Here is a 21,479-nt window from a genome sequence, read left to right as displayed (position 1 = left end):
TCAGGGCGTGCGGGCCCGGCGCGGCCCGTGGCTCTCCCGGGAATGTGTGCTCCCGAGACAGGACTCGCGGGGAAATTCTGCTCAGGAGTAGTGTGGCCCGCCCACAGGTTGGTTGCGTCAGTTGCAGTGTTATGGTGGGGGAAGCTTTTGCTTTCCATAGTCCTTAAATGGCAGCTGAGCATAATGCCAAAATCTTAGGGAGACTTTTCCGTGAGTCTCGGCTTTGACAGGTCCCCCCAGCTCTGTAGTTACTCGGATATGAAACCTGAGTGAGGGAGACATGAATGCCTCTGCTGAATTGAGAGGTCTGATCTAATGAGTTGCCTATCAGAAGACACAATGCATAGCGTAACTTAAGGGTCTTAGACTTCAGACACCTTGATTTTGGACCAAAACAACTCTATTTCCGCCAGTTACGTGCTTCACTTTGCCCTTTAGAGAAGTGATGTTTATACAAACTCAGATCAGTTTATGCCCATTTAGGTTGTTGCTGTCACAGACTTACCCTCTAAAGAAGTTCCAGTTATGTCTTGCTCAGATGCCAGATTTTCTTGTATGATTTCATTGTTCAAGGAACTTTTCTGATGAGGAAATAGCCAGTTCGCTGTGCAGTTCTGCAAGTGTCAACATGAGTGGAAGGGGTAGGACTAAGATGGCAGGAGGGTGGGAGCAGAGCAAGTGTGATGTAATCTTTATTAAATAGACGTGCACAATGATGTGTTTGTTGGTGCTTCTCCTTTGTCCTCAATTCTTCAGTTTCCTGATTGGCTTTGTTTGTAACTCAGTAATCCTAGCGAATATTAAGCCTGTGCTAGTCCCTGGCAATAGAAAAGATATGACATTAATAATATTGTTCAATCAAAAGGTGCAGTATGAGCTCCAATCTTAATAAACACCGAAGGTCTTTATGTGAAAGTGTTTTTACCTTGATTTTCAGTGGCTTTATCACCTCAGTGATCTAAATATGACAGGTAAAGGTACAGGAAATCTGGCTTTATTATTTTGCTTCTCTCCATAGTAATTGGTTTGTATTAGCTGAAATACTAGTTTCTGTTGTCTTCTTAGTTTGTTGTCTTCTTAGGTTGTAAATTCTGACAGCAGTACTCTAAATTAATTATTTCAGTGTTCAGAGGCTGTTGCTAAGTGTTTTATCTCTGATAGAGTATTCTGGTGCTTGTGATCCCTGAGGAAGGACAAAATAATCAGAAGTATGCTAAATTCAAGGATATGACTTGAGTGCTACCATTTTTTCCTGAGTGCAGTATTTAAAAATCTTTGTAAAATCTGGTTTGATTTACACAGACCTTCCATGGCTGGCTTTTTCACCTGGGTGTGTTGAGATAATGTTTGCAGAAATATAGAGGTGTGTCTAACTGAACTCTTAAAAAATTAAGAAAACCCATCAGATTTCTATGAAAAGTTTTTTGTGATTTTGCAAGCTCTCCTGGAACTCTGTAGTAGAGGTTGAGATAGGTTTTAGTACTAATTGGTGCTTTCAGTCATCTCTTTCATGAACCTCACTTTACCATTCTGTGCTTGATGATCACTTACATTTGTGTTTCTGCAGCTAGTGAGAGCATTCACCAGGTAATGTCTGATTCAGTACAAGTCCTTCCTTATTCCACTGGTTTATGTGATGTATTTTATTAGCCACATACTTGGGGAAAGAAAAAAATAGTCTGTTGTCTTCAGACTTCAGCTGATGCATCACATCTGGTGGTATTTCTGTGCTTCTAGCTCTCATTATCATAAATCTGCTTAAAACTCTCAGTTATGTCTTCAGTGAAATTGAGTTTGTAGGCAGATGATTACTTAGAGTTGTGATGGGATGATACTAGCTCTGAAAGGCACTGGTGTCCCTGAGCTCTCCCCTGTGTTAGTTCACTTTTTTGTGAATGTCAGCACAAGTGTCATGCCATAAATAGTACAGGATCTAATTATGATCCAAGTTAAGGCTGGCTATCTCTCCTTTTGTGGCTTAGTTTCAACCCAGGTAAGTTCTTTATTTATTTGGGTCTGGTTGGTTTGCTTGATTTGTTTTGCTGTGCAATTCATAGTTGCTGGAGAGGCTTTTTGAGCTTTATTGTTTTTCCTTTTGATTCTGCCTTTGAAAGAATTCGAGTTTGTTTTTTGGTTGGTTGGTTGGTTGGTTGGTTGGTTTTAGTGTTTCTTGACGTTGAGTACCAACACATTTTCAAGTCCCAAATAATTTTAAATATATGTTTCTGTTGGTTACTGGAAATAAATTCTTTGTGATGCTTGGCTTCACAGAGCTGCATAAACAGCTGTAATTTAATGTAGTACAGGGTTAGGCACAGAGTTGAACATTTTTGGGCGCAAATAATTCAAATGTAAGTGCCTTTGGCATGCTTCAACTTGATGATTTTGTGCAGAAGGGAAGATGGTCTCCTGATGACAGAATACTAAATTATGATCTTTTTAACTTCTAAGATGTTTAAGTTTATCTCCAATCTTGGTTTTTAATATGACCATTTCACTGGACTGCTCTGTCTATAAATGCCATTCTGTACAATACACATTTTTTATGAACTTTGATCTTTTAGCATATCCTACAGCTCTACTGAAAGTTTTAAGTCATAGCCTATATCATAACTCAGAGTATGCATTGAGTCTGAAAAGGAATTTGTTTGGTTAGGTTTTCTAATTTTACATGACTGTTACTTAAATTTTCAAACAGAAATTCAGAGTTCTCCTAAACTGATAACTTGATCCAATGATTGGATAAACCAGCCAATGTAGTAAGTATTACTAATGTGCAATCCACTTCACAGTGAAAGCCATGTTTGAATATGTAAACCTGAAATATTTCCTTAGTCACACTTTTAAAATTTATAACTTCCTTTCAAGACGTACTGGAAACATTTAAATATCTATGTCCTGAAATTTTCTGTCAGTGGAGTGAGTTAATGTATATATATTACTAACTTGGCACAAGAAATCCAGTTGCATCTTCATCAAAGTCAGAAGTAAAAAACAGTTGATGGCTGCTTTTTTTTTTTTTCCAGGAGCACAAATTAATCCATAGAATTTGGCAGTTTGTGGTTCTTACTTGAGAGTCAGAGTTGTATTTCATACTGTTTGGTGCTATGTGTGTATGGTAATATTCTCTATTCCTGGGCACCTTAAGGAAGCATCAGAAATATTTAGAATTGCTTAGAGGACTAAGTTGCAGTGTATTTCAGATTATGGCTAAATAGCTGGATTTTTTTCTTGTCACAAATTTTCGAAGATATGAATAATGTTCTATATTTAATATTCTATAAGTAAATTTTGTTTAATTCCCAACAGTCTTATAAACAAAATATTTTTTATCACATATCTATTCCTCTTGCTGATGCATGTAGTCAAATCTATAGCAAAGACATTTAAGTTTCCCCACTGACTTTAGAGGCCAGGCAACTAGAACACATTAGGGAAAGGAGGAAATGGTTGGTATGAAACAGGTGAGTCTACATTCTTGGAGCTGCTTTTCTTATTGTTGCAGTGTGATCAGTCATACTAATAAGCCTTCCTGGAAATGGGTGGTGTATTCTAATCTTCAAGTTTCTTGGCTGGTCATGTAAAAATGCTGTTCTGAAGACAGAATAATTCCCTTTCTATGTGTGAAAGCTGCCACATTCAGCAATGGGTGATGGAAATTAAAAGGCCAGGGGATGAGGAGGATCCTGGCCATCACCTGAAAGGTTAAAATGAGAGATTACTGCTTGCTGCTGTATTGCTTCCATGTAGGTTTGTAGGTTTGGTTGTGGTTTTGTTTATCTTTTTTTTATTTGAGATGGTTTTGCCTTCTGTATTTTTCTGTTTGCTTTATGTTTGCTCTCCAGCTGTGAGTTGCTGTAGTTGCAGGCTTTGGAAACACTTTCTGCTCAGAGTCCACTGTACTGTTGAAATTCTGATTTTGAAACTTATTTAAGGGAGGGTGGTAGAGGGTTTGGAAGAGTAAGCCTTGCTTTCAGTTTCACTTGTAGAAACTCTCCTAACTTCTGATCATACTGGCCTTCCTCTAGTACAGATGGAGCTGCTCTGACCTTGCCGTGTCTTTGCTGGTTGCACAGAATTTTCCCTCTTCTATACTCATCACTCTTTTAAGTGTAGATTTGAGTGATGTAGTTGCTGATCAGGTAGGGTTGTTTTGCTAGTGGTTATTTGAGTGAGACATGAGATTTGTGGCAAAGATTATGAATATAAAGATAAATTCTGGGCTTTTTAGGGTTGCATAAATAACATACAATTTGCATTGCTTTGTCTAGTTAGGGATAGAAAGAGGATTGCAGGACAGCAGAGACCCAGCTATAAGTAGGGCATTTGTCAGACCATGCACTAATCTGGCATCCTGGCTGGGGAAATTGGCAGAGAGGATTGTCATCCCTCCTGCTTCGAAGCAGATGCACTTTTACTGACTCTTTGTTAATTCTTTCCCAAAGTAGGTAGAATACTAAATGATTGTCAACAAAAAAATTTGTGCCTGTGAGGCAGTTAAATAATTCAGCACATGCTAATAACTCATGTTAGCCTGCAATGAACTTCAGTCAGTGAATATCACTGAAGTGTTTTGCTAAAAGCTGCACCTAAATTAAGTTCATGAGTAAGCCTGTTGTTTACTTCCATACAGCTGATGAAAACTGGCCAAGAACTGTTCTCCCACTGGCAGCCTAAGCAGCATATCCTAGAGTGTGTCCTCAGCTAAACTCCTTGTACAGGTCAGCTCTGCCCCAGGTAGCTTTTTGGCTTTGTTTACACCTGTAAACAAAGCTTGACTGTGTAGCACTTGATGGGTGTTTCTGAACAGACCATCAGTTTCTTAATCTGATTGGCAGACAAATCCAAGCCCTGCTGTATTATATCTTTTGAATTAGATGCGAGCATTGGCCAGAGAGGAAACTGGATGACCTGTGGAATTCAACTTTATTCTTACCTTTTGGTCTCTTTAAGAAATTGGGAGAGAACGGGATTTGGAATGAGTTGATTATTTAAGAGTGGAGACCCAGACTGCTGTTCCACTGATACAGTTCTGATTCATTCCTGGAGCTCAGTCCATCCTGTGCACTGAACAGGGCAGAGACAATGTGGAAAATACAGCCTGTGTCCTGCATAGTGAGAATGTCATGCATATGTGCTGGCTGAATTTCAGTTTTATTTCCTAACTTGATCAGGTTCCTTCCATTAATTTGTTTCAGCAAAAATAAATTCTGCTCCCTCCCTGACCCTGTCAAAAACACTGGATCTAACAATAATAACTATAATACAGTTATTCTGAAACCATTTTTCTCTTTTTCTCTGAGGTAGGGTGTTTAATTGGAAAAAATCTGCTACTGGAGATTTGCCATTCAGTGTTTCTAGACAGTATTGCATTGGGAGCCAACGTTTGGATTGATCTGAATACCAAGTATACAGTTAGGATTTGTAGACTGATTTGTTCAAGTGTATTAAGCAAGTCTTAATTTATGACAGTAAAATTTCAAGACCAGATTGATACATTTTTTCGTATGCTTGAATATGTAAACAGTGGAGTTTGTAGAAGTGCTTGTTACTGGCTTATAACTGTTCCTGTTGAAGCTGGACACTTTAGGGAGAACTGGGTGCTGAACAATTTCAGCAATCCCACCAACTAAACAATAGTAAGCTGCTTCCTTTCTAGTGTGCATTAAAACCTCAGTGTCTGTGTTTAAAAGGGACTTTGCATTTAGATGCTGAAGTGAAGCCGAATTTATAATAGCCTGTGGTACAATTGAGATCACTAGGTGTTATACAGGCACTGCAGTTGGCACCTGATATGCAGAATGGCCTGCAATCTTACCTGTTTCTCTTCCTGCTAATAGATTATTTGTGTGTGAAGACTGAGGAGGAGGATGAAGCACTGATTGTGGACCATGGAGGCAGCGGGCTGTCCACACAAAGCTGCATGCCAGTGCAGCAGAACTCTGAAGCAAACAGTGCTGTTCACCACATGAGTCAACTTGCCTATGGTGATTACTGTTCATTTTTATTGTGATCTGATAGTTAATGGCTAGTTTTAATGCCATATGTTCTGTGCTTTTGGATTCAGTGCTTTCTATATTACCCTTATCTTTAAAACACGTTTTATTGGAAAGCTACTTTATAGAAATTGCTTGGCAGTGCCTTTAATGAGAATTACCTTTTAGTTATTACTTTCAAGGTCCTTATAAATGGTGAGCCTGCTAAAATATTACATTTTAAAAAGACAACTTTTTACTTACTTGTAAGAGTAAGTATACCTAGGAATAAATTAGGAAGCAATTTGAAAAATAAATGTAATGAAAGAACTTAGCTTAAAAAATTAGGTTTTTAGATAATCTATCCAGTGTTACTTAGTACTGGAGATGCTGATGTGTAATGACAGAAGATGGTTGTTTAAGATGATAAATTTTTAGCAGTAAGTAGCCATTGTGATTGTCTTTAATTCACTGTATTTATTTCAACATGCAAGATCAAAGTCTCTCAAGAAATCTTACCCAATGCTTCATTGGCCCAGACAAAAATTCTTCACAGCTGTTATGAGCATTTATTGAGTTCTGTAGCAGTATTACCAAGTCAGTGAGGAAAATTACTGTAACTAAGTGAAAGCACTTCCTACTTTGGGGGATTTTTTTTTTTAATTCAGCTAGTTGACTCTGCAGAGAATCACATCAGTATTTCTCTTCACAGACACAAGTTACATGTGTTTTTCCTAGTGTTGTTGGGTGCTTCTGAGAACCTTTAGACTTTTTGGTCTTCTAATTGACAGTATTCTGTAGTTGTATGTTTACATCTAAAAACAAATTTGGGAGTGAAGGATGGTTTGGATGGTTTACATGGGGTTTTGTCTCTGTTATTTGAAATAAACAAACAACCCCACCAAAATTAAAACTTCTACCCAAAAAGCTGTCATAGACAATTGCTTGGTTTTAGGACATAAGTAATTATTTTATTTTTAATAAATTAATCATGATGAGAGCAATTGTTTTTTAAAAGGTAAAATATGGTTTTGATATATTTGAGTGTATTAGCATTAGATACTGTCTAGTTAAAATCAAGTATAGTGAGATGTATGAGTGAAACACACCGCAGGTTTATCTCAAATGTGAGTATTGAACTTTGAACTGAAATTCTGTCTGATTGGTTTTATTCAACCACTATCTTAGAACAGTGTCTTGTAGAGCAGTGCCTTTCCTTCAGATCTCATTCTGTCTGTCCAAATGAGTTTCTTCTACTTTTGTCTTGTATCTTCTTGCCTACAATAAGAAGCTGTCAGAGCAAGCTCAACATCATGCAGGGAGAGATCTAGGTCTTCATTTCTCCCTGCCAGCTGCAGAGCACCTTTTATTTTAATTTTTTCTTAGCCATTTGTGCTCACAAGGTCAGTATTACTTTTACTGGCACTTTAAAAAATATCATTACATTTGAAAAAAACAATACTAAATTGAATTTATAATTTCTGATCTAAATTAATTTGATAAATAACTGTTTGGCATTATGCTGGTAAACAAATTTCAAATAATCAAGCAGTCTGAAAGTTTTAAAAAAAGGGTGACTGTGCCTATTTTTACTGTAGTGAAACGTTTAATGCATTGGGAAACTTTCTGATGAGCTTTGCTTTCTCTTTATTTCAACAGGAAGTGAAGGCTTGCCAGTGCTTGCTGATCAAACAGCCTCACAAATGGGCCATTCTGCAATGATGCAGAGAGGAAATGGTCACAGCCCTGAAAAAACGGATTTTGTGTTTTTGCGTAATAAAAGAAAGCGACTTTCTCCTGCTGTAGTGGAGCACAATGTGGTACGTTTCACCAAACAATAGCCCTTCCTTTTGAGACCAGTTTCAGTGTTACTTGGAACATAATTTTTCCTTCACTGCTGTGTGGTGATTTGATGACATCCTACTGAAGATGGGTAGGATATCTATGCATGGATACTTCTAGCAAGTCTTTAGCCTCCTACTCTGCAGTTGGTCATACATCCAGAGTTGCCCCATCCCAGGTGCAGAATCCAGTGCTGTCCTTGTTAAACTTCATACAACTGGTGGTTGCCCAGCCTCTGATTTGTTCAGATCTCTCTGCAGGGCCTCTCTGCCTTCAAGGGAGTCAATGGCTCCTCCCAACTTCATGTCGTCAGAAAATTCTGTGTCTACATCATTTATGTCCCCATAATTTATGAGTGTCTCCTCACTCATAAATGTGTCCTGTGTCCAGATCATTTATGAAGATGTTGAGGAGTACAAGGCCCCGGATGGAGCAGGTGGCCAGTCTGATGTCACCCTATTCCTTGTAACCCTGTGTGCCTGGCTCATGAGCCAATTGCTCACTCAAGCTGTGATGTGTTTAAGCAGCTGTGTGCTGGAGATTTGGTCCAGAGAATCCTGTGAGAGACAGTATCAAAAGCTTTACTGAAATCCAAACAGATTGTACCAACTGACTTCCCTTGATCAGCTAGGTGGGTCATCTTGTCATAAAAGGAATTTAACTTTGACAAGGAGGACTTCACCCTTCTGAAGCCGTGCTGACTGTGATGACTTGGTTGTCCTTCAGTTGTTTTTCAGTAACTCACAGAATAATCTCAAAAATTTTACCAGTCACTGAATTCTGCCTTTGTAAACAAAACAGAAGTATTATCTACCCCCCTCCCAGCCTTCCTTTTCTAAAATAAAACCTGATCGGTTTAAAAAAAATAAAGTATCACCAGCAGACGCTGTAAATCTGTGGTGAGTGGTGGATGGGATCGGCATGCATCCAGTAAAAGGAAAATGCCACGATTGTCCAGGTGGTGGCACTGTCCTTCCTGCTTAAAAGCAGTGTGCAAGCCATGAGGAAATTGCCTCTTCTAGAAATTTTTTACAGCTTCTGCTTTCAGTTGTACCCACTGAAGTCTCATAATGTGGACTCAGAGGTCTTTTCCAATCGAAGTGATTCCATGATTGCATAAGTTTGGCTCTATAGTACATTTAGTTAGATGAGAAAGTTCTGCCTTAGAATAAGCAACCTGTGAGAGACATTTTCAGTTATATATACACACACACACACACACATACACACACAGATATATATAGATATATAGATAGATAGATAGATATATACGCACACACACACATATATATGTCCTCTTATTGTACCATGGTAAAATTACTTGAAGAAACCAGAGGTCTGAGAGTCTGCTCTAGCAAATCCAGGGTCAAGCTGGTAAGGAAACCTTGTCTGACTGTGAAAGTAGAGTATGTAGGGAGTCAGGCAGGGCACCTGAGCCACCCACTGCAAAGGGGCTTCAGCCCCAGCTGTTACAGTCCCTGGGTGACCACCAGAGTGTCTCCCGCATGGTCAGACAGGAAAGTTTCCTTAACACACCAGTACATAAATAAGATGACTCTGGTAAGTCTTGTTTTCTTGGGCCCTGGTTTAGCCAAGGGAGGGAACTATAGCTGCAACCAAAAGTGTCCAAGTTGGATTCCTGGGAGAATTCTTTAACTTTTCAAAACATTAAATGTTAATTGCGTTATTTCCCAGATGAGAACCAGGGAAGAAGAATATGAAGACAGTGACAGTGTCATTTATGAGTATGAACCAGACTATGAATGTGTAAGTGAATTTTCTTTTGTTTGACTGACTTTGAAAAGCTGCTTTGGGGATGCATATTTTGGGATAGGCTGAAGTAACATGAGAGATTTGAAGTTGGGATTTACTTGCTTAATGTGATATCCTAAGTCCGTGTATATATCAGTACCTTACACTCCTTTTTTCTCTTTTTTTTTTCTTTTTTATATTTAATTATTATTTTAATGAAAAAGGAAAGCATTTTATCTGAAGCTTCTTACACTGGATATCAACAGAATCCTCTTATGGAGGTCCTCAGTTATTGCCAGGTATTTATTTTTTCCTTTATATCTGAAATGGTGTTCAAACAATTTTCCTTGTACTTCAGGAAGAGTTGTATTATAAACTTGACAACCAGTGTCATGATCCTTTCCAGTGATTTGCTTGTTAATTGCCCACATAACTACAATATTTTCAAAGTAAAACTAATCTCTTTCATATTCTCTGAACTTTTCATGAGAATAATTTTCAAATATTAAGCTTTAATACAAAATGTAGAGTTTAGTTATTGGGAGGAGTTTCACAGTAATGGGAAAGATGTGGCAGTGATACACACCCAGCTATTGAATGTACATGTTGCTTGCCAACAATCCTGCTAGTGTTGGTTTTGTAAGTTCTTTCCTTTTGATTTCTGAAGCAGTAACTGGCAAAATTGAAAACAACTGCACTAAAAATTAAAAGCATCCCATATTTATTCAGGCAAGCACTTGTTTGACTGGAGTCATTCAGGCCATGCTTAATGGAAGTCAATTTGTAAGTGATTTGTAGCCAAGTGTTAATGCCTTGCAAGTGTCCTTAAGATTCAGCAGTGCTGTGGAAGGAAGTTGGCTGAGTTTTAGGGAGGGAGTTCAGCTTTTAATTGAACTTGCCTGGTTTCTTCAGGTTTAGGTTGAGTTCTTGTGAAACAGTGCTATTTTCAGTTTTATATTTGTTGACAGGCCATGTATGATGCCATTCAGAAGCTGGATAAAAAATTTGACCTGCTTCATCGTAAGGTCTCAGAAATGCAGCATACACGTATAAAGCCGTTCTTGATCAAACCTGTGAGTATTAAAGACCTAAGATGTTTATTTTTGCTTTAATTCTCTCATTTCCTCTGATGCTTATTTTAAAAATCCCAATCCTTCCACTAAGATGGAAATAAGGAGCAAAATAGTAGACTTAGAATCTATTTCAATTCAATTACTTGAGATTTCTGATTATGTGCCGGCTTCAGTTTCCTGTGTTATTGACTGGTGGCCGCAGATTGGCAGTGACTGCCATCAAATTCAGGATGCTGTGATAGATGCTGTAAAATTCTATTTGTATTGGCATGAACAGAAGTGAATTGTGTAGGTGCATCTTAAACTTCAGTATATTGCTGTGCACCTTTGCAACATGTGGTGTGTTGTCTCCTTGGTTTCTGCAGTTAGAAGAGAGTTTAAGCATCAGTCAGGTTGGTTCAATTGGCTTGCTGAACTTTAGATGTGAACAGTATGTTGTCATATCCGTTACAGTATAGAATTTATTTTTTTTTAATGGAAACTCCTTTTTAAACATTTTTCATAATGTTTGATATTGAGTACACAGTATTCATTTTGTTCCTAAATGGTCAATCTACTGTAAAGTAAGGAGACACAATTTTAGTACTTCTGACAATGATATTTAAAAGGAAAACATAACAGATGGTTTTTGAAAAAAAGGTTATAAAATCCATAATGACTTTTTTGTCATCAACGCTACAAAACTTTTAATGTGGCAGAGATGGTTCTGCTGTCAGGAGATGTCAAGAGAGCAGTAAGGTCATTTGCTTTAAGGGTGGGTGGAGCTGGATTTCTCACACCTGTCAGCTATCAGTAGGAAACTAAGTTTATTATGTATTTTTATTGTCAGCTCCAAGCTTGTGCTGGCTACTCATCCAAAACCATGAGGTTCAGGGAATAAGCTGATCTTGTCAAATGTAAATAAACCATGTAAGACCTCTGTGCTCTTACCCTCCCCTGTGATATGTGGGATGTCAGCTGCTTTAATATTTGGATTTTTGGGTTAAAAGTGACCTGCATTGGTTTCATTGGGTTTTTTTGTTTTGTTTTGTTTTGGTTGGGTGGGATTTTTTTTTGTGTGTTTTTTTTTTGTTTGTTTGTTTGTTTTTGTTTGTTTGTTTGGGTTTTTTTTGTTTTTGTGGGGGGTTTTTTTGTTTGGTTTTTGTGGGGGTTTTTTTTGTTTGCTTGGTTGGTTTTGCATTTTTTTTTCTGAAGGCTTTTATCTGCCAGCTATTTTCTTAGGTTCTTCCATTTAAAAGCATCAGGACTGCTGTTGGATTTTTTTATAGCTATACCATTGCTGTACCTGTGAAGGGCTAATGGAATGGTTTAGGGTAAAGGTACATTTTTTTATTAGATGAATTCCAAAAGCTGGAGAAACTGACAGACTTTCAGATACATAAGACTTCCTGAAGGTCATAGATTTTTTTTAAGGTTACAAGGGTGAAATATAATGAGATTCTCTAAACAAACACACAAAACTGCCAAATTTAAACAAAATAAGAAAAACAAATTCACATGTGTAACCTTCATTTGGTGGCTCCTGCTCAGTGACTTGTGTTTTGAACTAGAATGCATGCTGTATGATTTCTAATAAAAGTACTTGAAGTGATGGAAAACATAGCCCATTTCTCAGTTTGTCCATCTCAGTCTCTGGAATCTTCATTGTAGATGAGATCTGAATATTTAATGTTTTTAGCTAACAAGTAAAGAAAGAAGAGAAAGTGTTTGGTTTTCTTTCTTGTTTGAAAGGAGCTAGCAGGGCAGTGGACACATTCCTTGAAAACTCATCAGCCAATGACTGGGTCAATGACTGAAAAATTTTAAATTCTATTTTGCCTATTTACTTTTTAATAGAGGTCTAGAAAGTAGTTTTCCCCACCCCCCAGGTGAAAAAAAAATTGAGAAACATTGAGGCTGAACCGATAAACTCTTAGTGCTGCAGATACAAATGAGAATAGAAGATAGTAGAGAGAAGGCTAAAAAAACATTGTAGCTCTGAGTTGATGACAGAGACTACTTCAAGGAAGAGTATGCTGCTAATAGCGTCATTACAAAAATCTAGTTTTCCCGATTTGCTCAAAAAACCCTCCCAAAATTATCTGCTATGTCTTATTTAACCTTTTAATTGTTTTCTGAATCACATTTGCAGAAACCAGTTGGATTTACATACAGAAGTTCCAGTCATTTGCCTTCAGGAAAAATAAGAGTACCAAAACACATGGAAAGAGATTTAAGTCTTCATCGTTCTTCATCAGGCCAGGGAAGGCATAGCCCAGTTGTAAGGGTTGCTTTACCAAATGGCCACGTTCAAGTAAATTCCAAGGTAAAACATGCCCCGCAGAGTTTTCAGCTCGAATCTCAGCAGCCTGTTGGAAGGCAGAGCCCACCACTCCCCACTATAGTTTCTACACATTCATTACATTCATCATACACAGCAACTAATGGGATGCCTGACCTTTCACCACAATCAAATCTTGCTCCCAGTATTGTGGAAAGTACTGTCAACATTGCATCTTCACCTGTGGCATCACCATCGATGCCAGCACCATCTGAGCCCAGTCAGGAGAATAACGCTGTAGAGTTGAACTACAAAAATGCATCTGAGGATGTGAATATTAGTGAAGAACTGCCATCTTCTTCAGTCTTCATCAATCCTAGCTTTGGTGAGTTCCTTCTTACAAATATGCAGAAACAAAGGCTAAAAAATGTCTGGTTTACAGTAGGTGCTTTGGGTTCTTTTAACTCTAGACTCTCTTTTTCTCTCTTAATGTAACCTTTTTTCATTCTGCATATAATTCACAAGTAACATGTGCTTGCTACCCAGCATGTGTTGGAGGAGGCAAATAGATTGCCACTAAAGCAAGTAAGGCATATGCCTATATGCATGTTGTAAGAAAGCAGCTTGCCTGATCTGTGTGAAGGAAATATCTGTTTTCTTCCTGTATGGGATTTTTGTCCTTTCTATCCGTCCTTATTTTATCCTTTCTATAAATCCTTTCTATACTCAAATCCTCCAGTGTTTGGTTTCTTTCAAAATACTTAATTCCAAAGAAAAACAAGAATTCTATAGATTTTTTTAGATTATAATACACATATCAAATAGCACCATGTCTTAAAAACTGATGCCTTTCTAAAGTGTAAATGCCCTGATTTATATACAAGGCTGAGCTATGACTTCTTTGCATTTGGTCTAAAAAATACATTTGAACAGCTGAAGAGCTGCATGAATAGTAGGTGAAATATTCAGATATCTATCTACAAATTTGTAAACAGTTTATGATTTAGCACTTCTGTGTGTGGATATGCCACTCTTCTTGAGTCGATATCTTGAAAACATATCTGAACATATGTATCTGAGCATATGTAAAATAGGCCGCTGTGAACACTGTGGTCAGTTGGGTGTCTGATGTATTTTCTTGGGTGTTTTGATTTCAGCTGGTGATTAAGGTGAATCAAAAAGTTACTTCTGGTATCATTCCAATTTAAAGGTGCTTTTGTAAGAGCACGGATAAGTAGTAATACATAGTAAAATTAACTGTAGTAGAGAACATACACTGAGAGTCAAGAGGAAGAGTTTGAAAAAATGTTCTGTTTTTAACAACTCGTTTGGGATTTTAATTTTTTCTTCTTTGAATGTTTTTGTTTTACAAGAGTTTGTTGGTGACCCAGCAAGAAATGTGAAAGTTCTTGGAAACCATTTGGTGAAGGCTCGGCAAAAGACTAAACCCAAGTACGCAGCGCGCCACTTGGTTCGTATCTTGTTCCCCAAGAAAACTTTACTGTGCAGCGTTATGGGAGCGAGTGCACGAGGGCGCAGGACGCTGGATCCAAACAAGATTGCTGCAATAAGAGGTTTGTTACCTTTCAAAATGCACAGATTTACTTCTTTCATACTTAACAAAGTTTTGAACTTAAAAGGAGTCCTTTTCTGTATGTTTCTAGCTAATTGTTGTCTGGCAGCTAGTGATTGACTACAGCATCTCAAAAAACTCACTTCTTTTTCAAACCACGACAGCAGATAAATGCTGTAGTGGATGTGCTCCACTCTGCAGTATCCTTTTGTTTTGGAAGTCCTGCTTTGTAATTCTCAATGTTCGTTTTTCCTCAATTTAAATGAAAGTATTCAAATTTCTTCTAGTTTTATGTACATTGTGTTCATCAGTCATGCTTGCTGTCTCTGTATTTTTAATTGCAGTTTATTTTGTGTTTGTGTGTGCCATGGATTTTGTCAGTGGTTTTTTGTTTGGTTGATTTGGGTTGATTTGTGGCCATGGTATACTTGGGATAAACATTAACTGGTGTTTTTGAAACACTCTTTATATTGAGTGAGAAGTGGTGAAGATGGAGGGGGATTTTTTTAATAAATGTCAAGTCATTTACACAGATTCCATGGCATGTATGTGTTAAAGGCTTAAAATTGAGTGTGAGATTATATAAGCCATGTGAAATAGTTGCAGCAACAGCTTTACCCTGTGTCTGTTCTTTTGCGGGGGATGGTGGTGGTGTTGGTTTTGGGGGTTTTCTAAAAGTTAGTATGATAAATCACATATTTCCCCTAATTCTTCCAGGAAATATTTAATGTAATAGAAGCATTATTCACATCATCTCCAAATGTATCACAGAACATCTTGAATTCATAATGCTGGTTATTTTCAAAACATAAGTTTATTATCTTTATTTATCGAAGGAAGTCTGAAGCTTGTAAATGGAGAACAGTAAACATATGAATCATTAGTTAGCTTTCTCTCTCTTTGTAAATTAGGATACTTCTAGATACTGGGCTTTGTAATGATGCTTCAAACATTTTCTATATTTTATATGCAGAGTTTCTTGCAACTAACTTTCCAACCTATGATTTGAGTGAGCGTGGAAAAGACTGGAAAACCTGTATCACAAATGTCAATTCTATGATCCGCTCCTTACGCTCCGAAACCAAAGCAAAGGTGATGAGTTATTAAGTACTAAGTTTGCACTTTTTTCTCAGATTATTTATCTGACCTGCTCATGGTACAAGTGCTGTATTGGAAATTCCTTGGGTTCTGTCTCTGTGTTGCTCAGCACAGGCAATGCTGACTGCAGCACTGGTTCCACGTGGGGAACACTGGAATATGCTGCTTTCTGCTTTGCCTCTTCTTGCTTCTATGTCCAGAGTTCAGTTAAAAATTGTGGATACGTAGGATACTATAAGGAAACATTGCAAATGTTGCCCAGAAGTAGTGTCAAATTTGATTGAGAGTTTAAACAAATAGCTCTTAGCGCTTGTTTTCGCAGGCTTTTTTTTAGATATATTCAGCTGTGCAATTCAGTTTTATATTGACTGAAACATTACTCCCAAAACACCTCCAACTACATTTACTTCTAAAATGCTCTTTGCACATCTTTGTATAATTATTAACTGTTTTACTGGTAGTTTTCATGATAGAAATTCAGGAGTAACTATATTGCAAAGATCTGAAATCTAATTTATACGAAATATGAAGTAAACTGGAACACCAATTAGAAAACTGGTAGGCTTCTCTCAGTGTGTGTACTAACCTTATTAAATGTTTCAGCAGAAAACTGAGGGGAAAGAAGAAGTGTCTGATGCTCCTGATACATCTCATTGTGTAGATTTAAATCATAATGAAGATAGTGGAGACAATTCGCAAAATTCTCAGAAAATGACTGGCTCCACAATTGACATGTTGCAGAATTCAGAATTGGATAAGTTTCCAGAAGCTTTCCACACATCTCCAGTCAGAAAACAACAGTCTTTGGAACCTATGGGTAAACAAAGAAATTTTTGTGTTCTGGCATTGCTTGTTACATTTCAAATAGTCAGTGAGAGGCAAACAATGGTTCTGTAGGTATAATTACGTAGTAAAGGGATTTTCTGAACTATGTGAGTCTTCTTTTTCTCTTAAGGCAGTCGTTTGGTGTACACATAGTAAGTCTTTTTGGGAATGAGCAAGGGCATTATATCTGGCTAACAGAATATATGTTTGCATCTACCAGAATCCCAGAATGCATATCTGCTGTGACACTGGGAAGTTCAGCTTCAGTTACTCTGTTCAGTTGTCCTGGCTTTTTTCTTTTATTTCGTAGATATTCTGCCTTAAAAAAGCAAGCTAGCTCAGAATATCTATGGAATGGTATTGCAATTTCAGAAGAAAAAGCACACCTTTCTGCAAAACTGACTCTTTAGGACAATAAAAATCTTAAAGCAGCCTTTATATTTTCACTTTTTTAATGTAAGTGTTCAATACACAAATGCATTGAGGAAAAAATTCATGTACAGCATGTGATGCTTAGAGACCCTCAAGGAAAATGGGCTGAGATTAGTTGCTGTTGGAAGTCATTTATTCAATTAGGGTCACTTTGAGGTTGTTTCAGATCTGTTCCTGCACCCAAGATTTGTTAGTCAGATCCCACAGACCTCTGTATGTACTAAAAATTTTACATTTTTTCTTACAAATGTTTGCAGTGAAGTGAGGTAAGAAGCAGTTGAAAAATATTCACTCTGTTTCCGCTTGCAGAATCTAAGCACCACTGAAATAGCAGAACTTTTATTTTCTTGCTTGCTTACTTACTTACTTGGAAAAGCATCGTCTGTTCACCTGAGATGAAACAAGTTAGAAAGCAGTAATTAATAATGCAGCTTGCATTGCTGAAGACATATCAGAAGTAGTGTTTGTGGTTGTAAACCAGGTGTTCTGGCTGCTTGGCCACATGTCTGCAACATGTTTCATGTTAGCAGTAACTGTAGTGTTACGGCTTTGCTTTGGTCTTTCCAAGCAAGTAGAGTAGTTTCTGGGTGAGCTTTATGTGCTAGTTTTGATTTGAGGCATGGTCAGTGTTGGATGAGTAACATATCTCTCTTCCCTCCATGACATCTTCTCTAGAACCCCTTGGGAGCCCATGGCGCAATGTTCAGTTGCCTTTCTCGGTCATTTATGTCGCCAAGGGGAAGACGCGGCCAGAGCTGTCAGCTCGCTTCCTGATTCGTCACATGTTTCCTGAAGAGGTGCTGGTGAAAAGCAATGTGTATGGTAGTCTTGATCGTGGCATGAGCCCACTGGATTCCAATAAAATTAATGCTCTCAGAGGTAAGTAAGAAAATCTCTGTTAAATCATAATGTGGGGAAACTGATAAGAGTATTAACTTTGTGTAGGAGCGGCTGATGGTCCCCTGCACAGTCGTGACGGACGGAGACGAGAGATCTCTGAGGCTAGGTCGTGGACATGCAGTTTATTGCAAGGGCGTGGGTGCAGAGCCCTGCTGGGAGCTGCCAGCTGCAGCTCAGAGCAGAGCCAAGAGAAGAAGAGAGAGAGAGAGAGCAAAGAGCGAGAGCAAAAAAGAGTTAAGAGTAAGAGCAAGAATAAGAGTAAGAGCTGAGAGGTAAGAGAGGTAAGAGCAAGAGAGCGAAGTTCCCGTTACATTAAATCATCTTCTGTGTTGAATATTCTGATTCTCACTAACCAATCTAGTACAAGATACAAATCCTATAGCATTTACATACAGCCTATAGGAATCACTACATTACCATACTGTGTTACACTTTAAATCCTAAAAACTACTCTTTGGACCCCTCCTGCCAAGCAGGCAGGGTCTGCTTCTGACCCTTGGACCTGCTTGCTTGGAGAGGGTATTGTTACATCAAAAAGTGGATTACCTTCTCAGCCACACCATTGTTTTCCCGTTGTTCAGTAACTAAGGGATCTCAAAGGTTGCTTTCATTTCAAGCTCACTTATGGTTTCCATATTCCCAAAATCTTTCGCCAGGCAATCATATTTATAAGGCTTCCCTGTTCCATCCTCACCAACAACTTTGTATCCTATGAACAAGGCATAGAGCTTCAGAAATTAGTCTGTGAAAATATTCTTACAGGCATTTCTGCAAGCAGGGGAACAAATTGAGAGGAAGTAGATAAAGTTATGTTTTAGTAGCTCAAGAAATTCTCCAGATGATGAACCTGGTTTGTATGGGAAAACTCAATTGCCTTGACATTGGCTTGAAAGGGCAATGCAGTGGGAGATGGGAGCAGTGCCTGAGGATTGTGGAGGACATCAGAGATAATTTCTTGATACAGGGACTGTGTAGATGAAGCAGAGGACAGAGATCTTATGTACAGCAGGTTATGGCTTCCTTCACAAAAAGGGTTCTTGTGTGATAATTGGTGGTGGCATTGCCTGTAGAGATCATGAAATCGTGGGCCCTGAGGTCCTGGGTAGAGTAAGAAGGGTCTGAGTACAGGCTTGGGAGAACACACTTTGACGTGTTTGGGAAAGTCACAGATGGGAGCTTGTGAGAGACAGCTTGGAATAGGAGAGAAGCTCAGGAAAGTTGACAGATCTTTAAGAACAGCCTTCTGCAAGCACACGAGAGTCCGTCTTGATGCTTAGGAGAGCTGAGTTATGGGGAGACAGGTTGGGCTAAGCAGGGAATTCATAACTGAGCCCGGCAGAAAAAAAGCCATATTTAGAGATTGGAAACAAGGAGAGCTTATGAAGGGGAATTTAGCAACTGTTGTGTTTTAACCCAGTTAAGGGTTGCTAAACACAGCTGCTTGCTCACCTTCTTCCTCCCTGTCCTGTTCCCCTGCCCCACCCACAGGGATGGGAGAGAGAAATGGGGAAGGAGGACTGCATCTAAGGGAACAGTGTTCATGCTCAATGAAATGGAGCTGTGACTCACACCCTCTGGGGTGATGTCTGGGCATGCTTGAGGGACAGATGCCAGAAACCATTTCCAGTATGGCAAGCACTAGCCTGGGAAACTTTGCCACTTAAACATCTCCACATATATATATATATATATATATATATATACACACACATATATAGACATGTAGACATATTTTATTTCTTGACATTTTGAGCTTAAGAAGCATTCAGAAGATCTAGTAAGTGTGTCTTAGGACTGCCGAACACCATGTAGGCCACAGAGCAGATGAGTGACAAATCCTGTGTGTTGTGGTTGCAGCCAGACCTTGTCACTTGGCTCTGGAGCCAGAGAACAGTCCCTGCCCCTGTTTCCTTTAACACAGCCTGATTGGATGGCAGCAGCAGCTCCCTGAATGTTACCCTGCAGAGCAGGAAGGGGCCCTGCATAGCCTTACTATAATCCCCAAAATTGGTCAAAGACAAGACATAACTTTAAAAGCTGTTTAGTGGACCATGTACAAAAGCTCTCTAGACCTTGAAGAATTCCAGTTCTGTGCTGTTCCTCTGAGATCAAGTATTCTTGAATTTACTGCTGGGGATGGAAATAGAGAGCCTGTCTGCTGCTTCAGCCAACAGCTATCCTTTGTCAGCATAGTTTAAAACAGGAGCATCCTAAGGCACATTTACTCTCCCTTTCACCTCTCCTTCTGGAGCAGAGTGAACTGCAAGAGCACAAGTTTTTATCTCAGTTACTTTTTTCCTTCAGACCAAAGTTTTTCTGGCAAAATGGGTTTCCAAGTTAAAATTTTAACTGTAAACAATGATGCTATATTAGATTTTTACTTTTTGGTGTGTGGAAGAACAAAGCTGATACAATATCTACTAGCTATGCCTTTCTACTATGAAGGTAAATCTAGATGTTAATCAGAGAAGAAGAAGCAATGTTGCTTTGATTTGAAATTACAGATGAGAATTCCTTTTTGGTGTTTATTTAAATCTTTTACCGGGTTGCTTAGAGAAAAATGTAGTTCAGCTCAGCAGGACAATCACTCCTCAATAACTTAAAAAACCAATTTTAATTTTGATTTTAAATTACGCATTTTACTCATGGAAGGGAAAAAAGGTACTATAGTCCTACCCTTTTTATGTCATTGCTACCAAACTCAAGTGTCTACTGATCTTACTTGCAGTATGGTAAGGAATGGGCTCTCACAATTTTTCTGTCACTGTTGTTCCTGTACATCTGTGTTATGCTGAACTGGTGTGACTAATTTTAGTGAATATAGTTGTCAGAGATCCTCTGAAGGAGAGCTTGGTCCTGCCTAATTCTGGTCATTCTGAAATGGAGCCCAAGATTTGTCTTTGCTAGCTGACCACATTCGAAATTGAAGTTACTCAGCACTTCAAAGGATAAAAACCACACACATGGTCACGTTTTCTTTTCATATTTTGTTTTTGTGCTTAGACCTTTTTGTACTCATTTTCAAATATGACAGAAAGGGAGAAAGCAATATCTGCCCTGCTTTGCTTTTCAAGGCTTGTAATATGTCTAGCTGTCCTGGTTTGGTAGCATGCACTTGTTTTAACTTAATTACATCCAGAAAGAGTACATAGCTTACCTAAATAATTGATAACTCACTGTTACATACTTGCTTATTTTTAGACTTTCTTCAAGAGAATTTTCCATCCTTTGATCTCAATGAAAGTGGATTTGATTGGAAGGCGTGCGTGGCTGCCATAAACAGCACAATCCGCAGCCTCAGACACGAGCTCAAAAAGGCCACGACTGGAACGCGCCAGAGAGCCCCGAGTGCGGAGTCCCCCAGAGGATCCCACAGCCGTAAAGGCAGCGGAAAGCATCTCGCAGATTGAAGCTCTCTAGCAGCTGCCTCAAATCTTAATTTAGCAGGTTTTTATTCATTCTGTGTAGAAGCCTGTAACATCGAGCTGTCCTATTCAACTGAGTTGTCAGCAGCACTAAATAGCATCACTTCATGAGATCAAAATTAGCAGAAGGCTTGGGAGCCCTAACTCTTTGCACAGGTAGTGTTTGTGCTCCTCAGAAATTATTTTCAGTGTTCCCTGTAGCATTTGCAATGTGCTCTCTCCTAAAAGCATCTTCTTCTCATGATTCATTGAATCTGAAAGATTAATCTGGTTAGAAAAGATGCACTGTGCATCAGTTCAGCAGAAGCAGATGGAAAAGAGGAG

General features: G+C 38.5%; 1 protein-coding gene across 1 annotated transcript; it reads left to right on the top strand.

Moving 5' to 3' along the window:
• BEND2 (BEN domain containing 2) lies at window positions 1-21,453 on the top strand. The gene is made up of 12 exons (XM_031061209.1): window positions 1-107; window positions 5,841-5,987; window positions 7,635-7,795; window positions 9,513-9,584; window positions 9,794-9,868; window positions 10,538-10,642; window positions 12,774-13,287; window positions 14,276-14,476; window positions 15,449-15,567; window positions 16,180-16,390; window positions 17,506-17,709; window positions 20,932-21,453. Exons 2-12 carry the CDS (start codon window positions 5,924-5,926, stop codon window positions 21,138-21,140), a joined length of 1,935 nt encoding a protein of 644 aa, XP_030917069.1. The 5' UTR covers window positions 1-107; window positions 5,841-5,923; the 3' UTR covers window positions 21,141-21,453.
• Window positions 21,454-21,479: the final 26 nt, after the last annotated feature.

Source organism: Geospiza fortis, unplaced genomic scaffold (genome assembly GCF_000277835.1).
Source record: "Geospiza fortis unplaced genomic scaffold, GeoFor_1.0 scaffold285, whole genome shotgun sequence".
Lineage (NCBI taxonomy): Eukaryota > Metazoa > Chordata > Aves > Passeriformes > Thraupidae > Geospiza > Geospiza fortis.
Note: the sequence above shows the minus strand (reverse complement) of the source record. Positions and strands in the feature narration are given on the sequence as shown.

Excerpts from the sequence above, each read along its gene's own strand:
- BEND2 (XM_031061209.1), top strand. The coding sequence starts at position 5,924 with ATGCCAGTGCAGCAGAACTCTGAAGCAAACAGTGCTGTTCACCACATG. Across the intron at positions 7,796-9,512 it reads CTGTAGTGGAGCACAATGTG|ATGAGAACCAGGGAAGAAGA; the intron begins GTACGTTTCACC and ends GTTATTTCCCAG. Across the intron at positions 15,568-16,179 it reads GCTCCGAAACCAAAGCAAAG|AAAACTGAGGGGAAAGAAGA; the intron begins GTGATGAGTTAT and ends ATGTTTCAGCAG.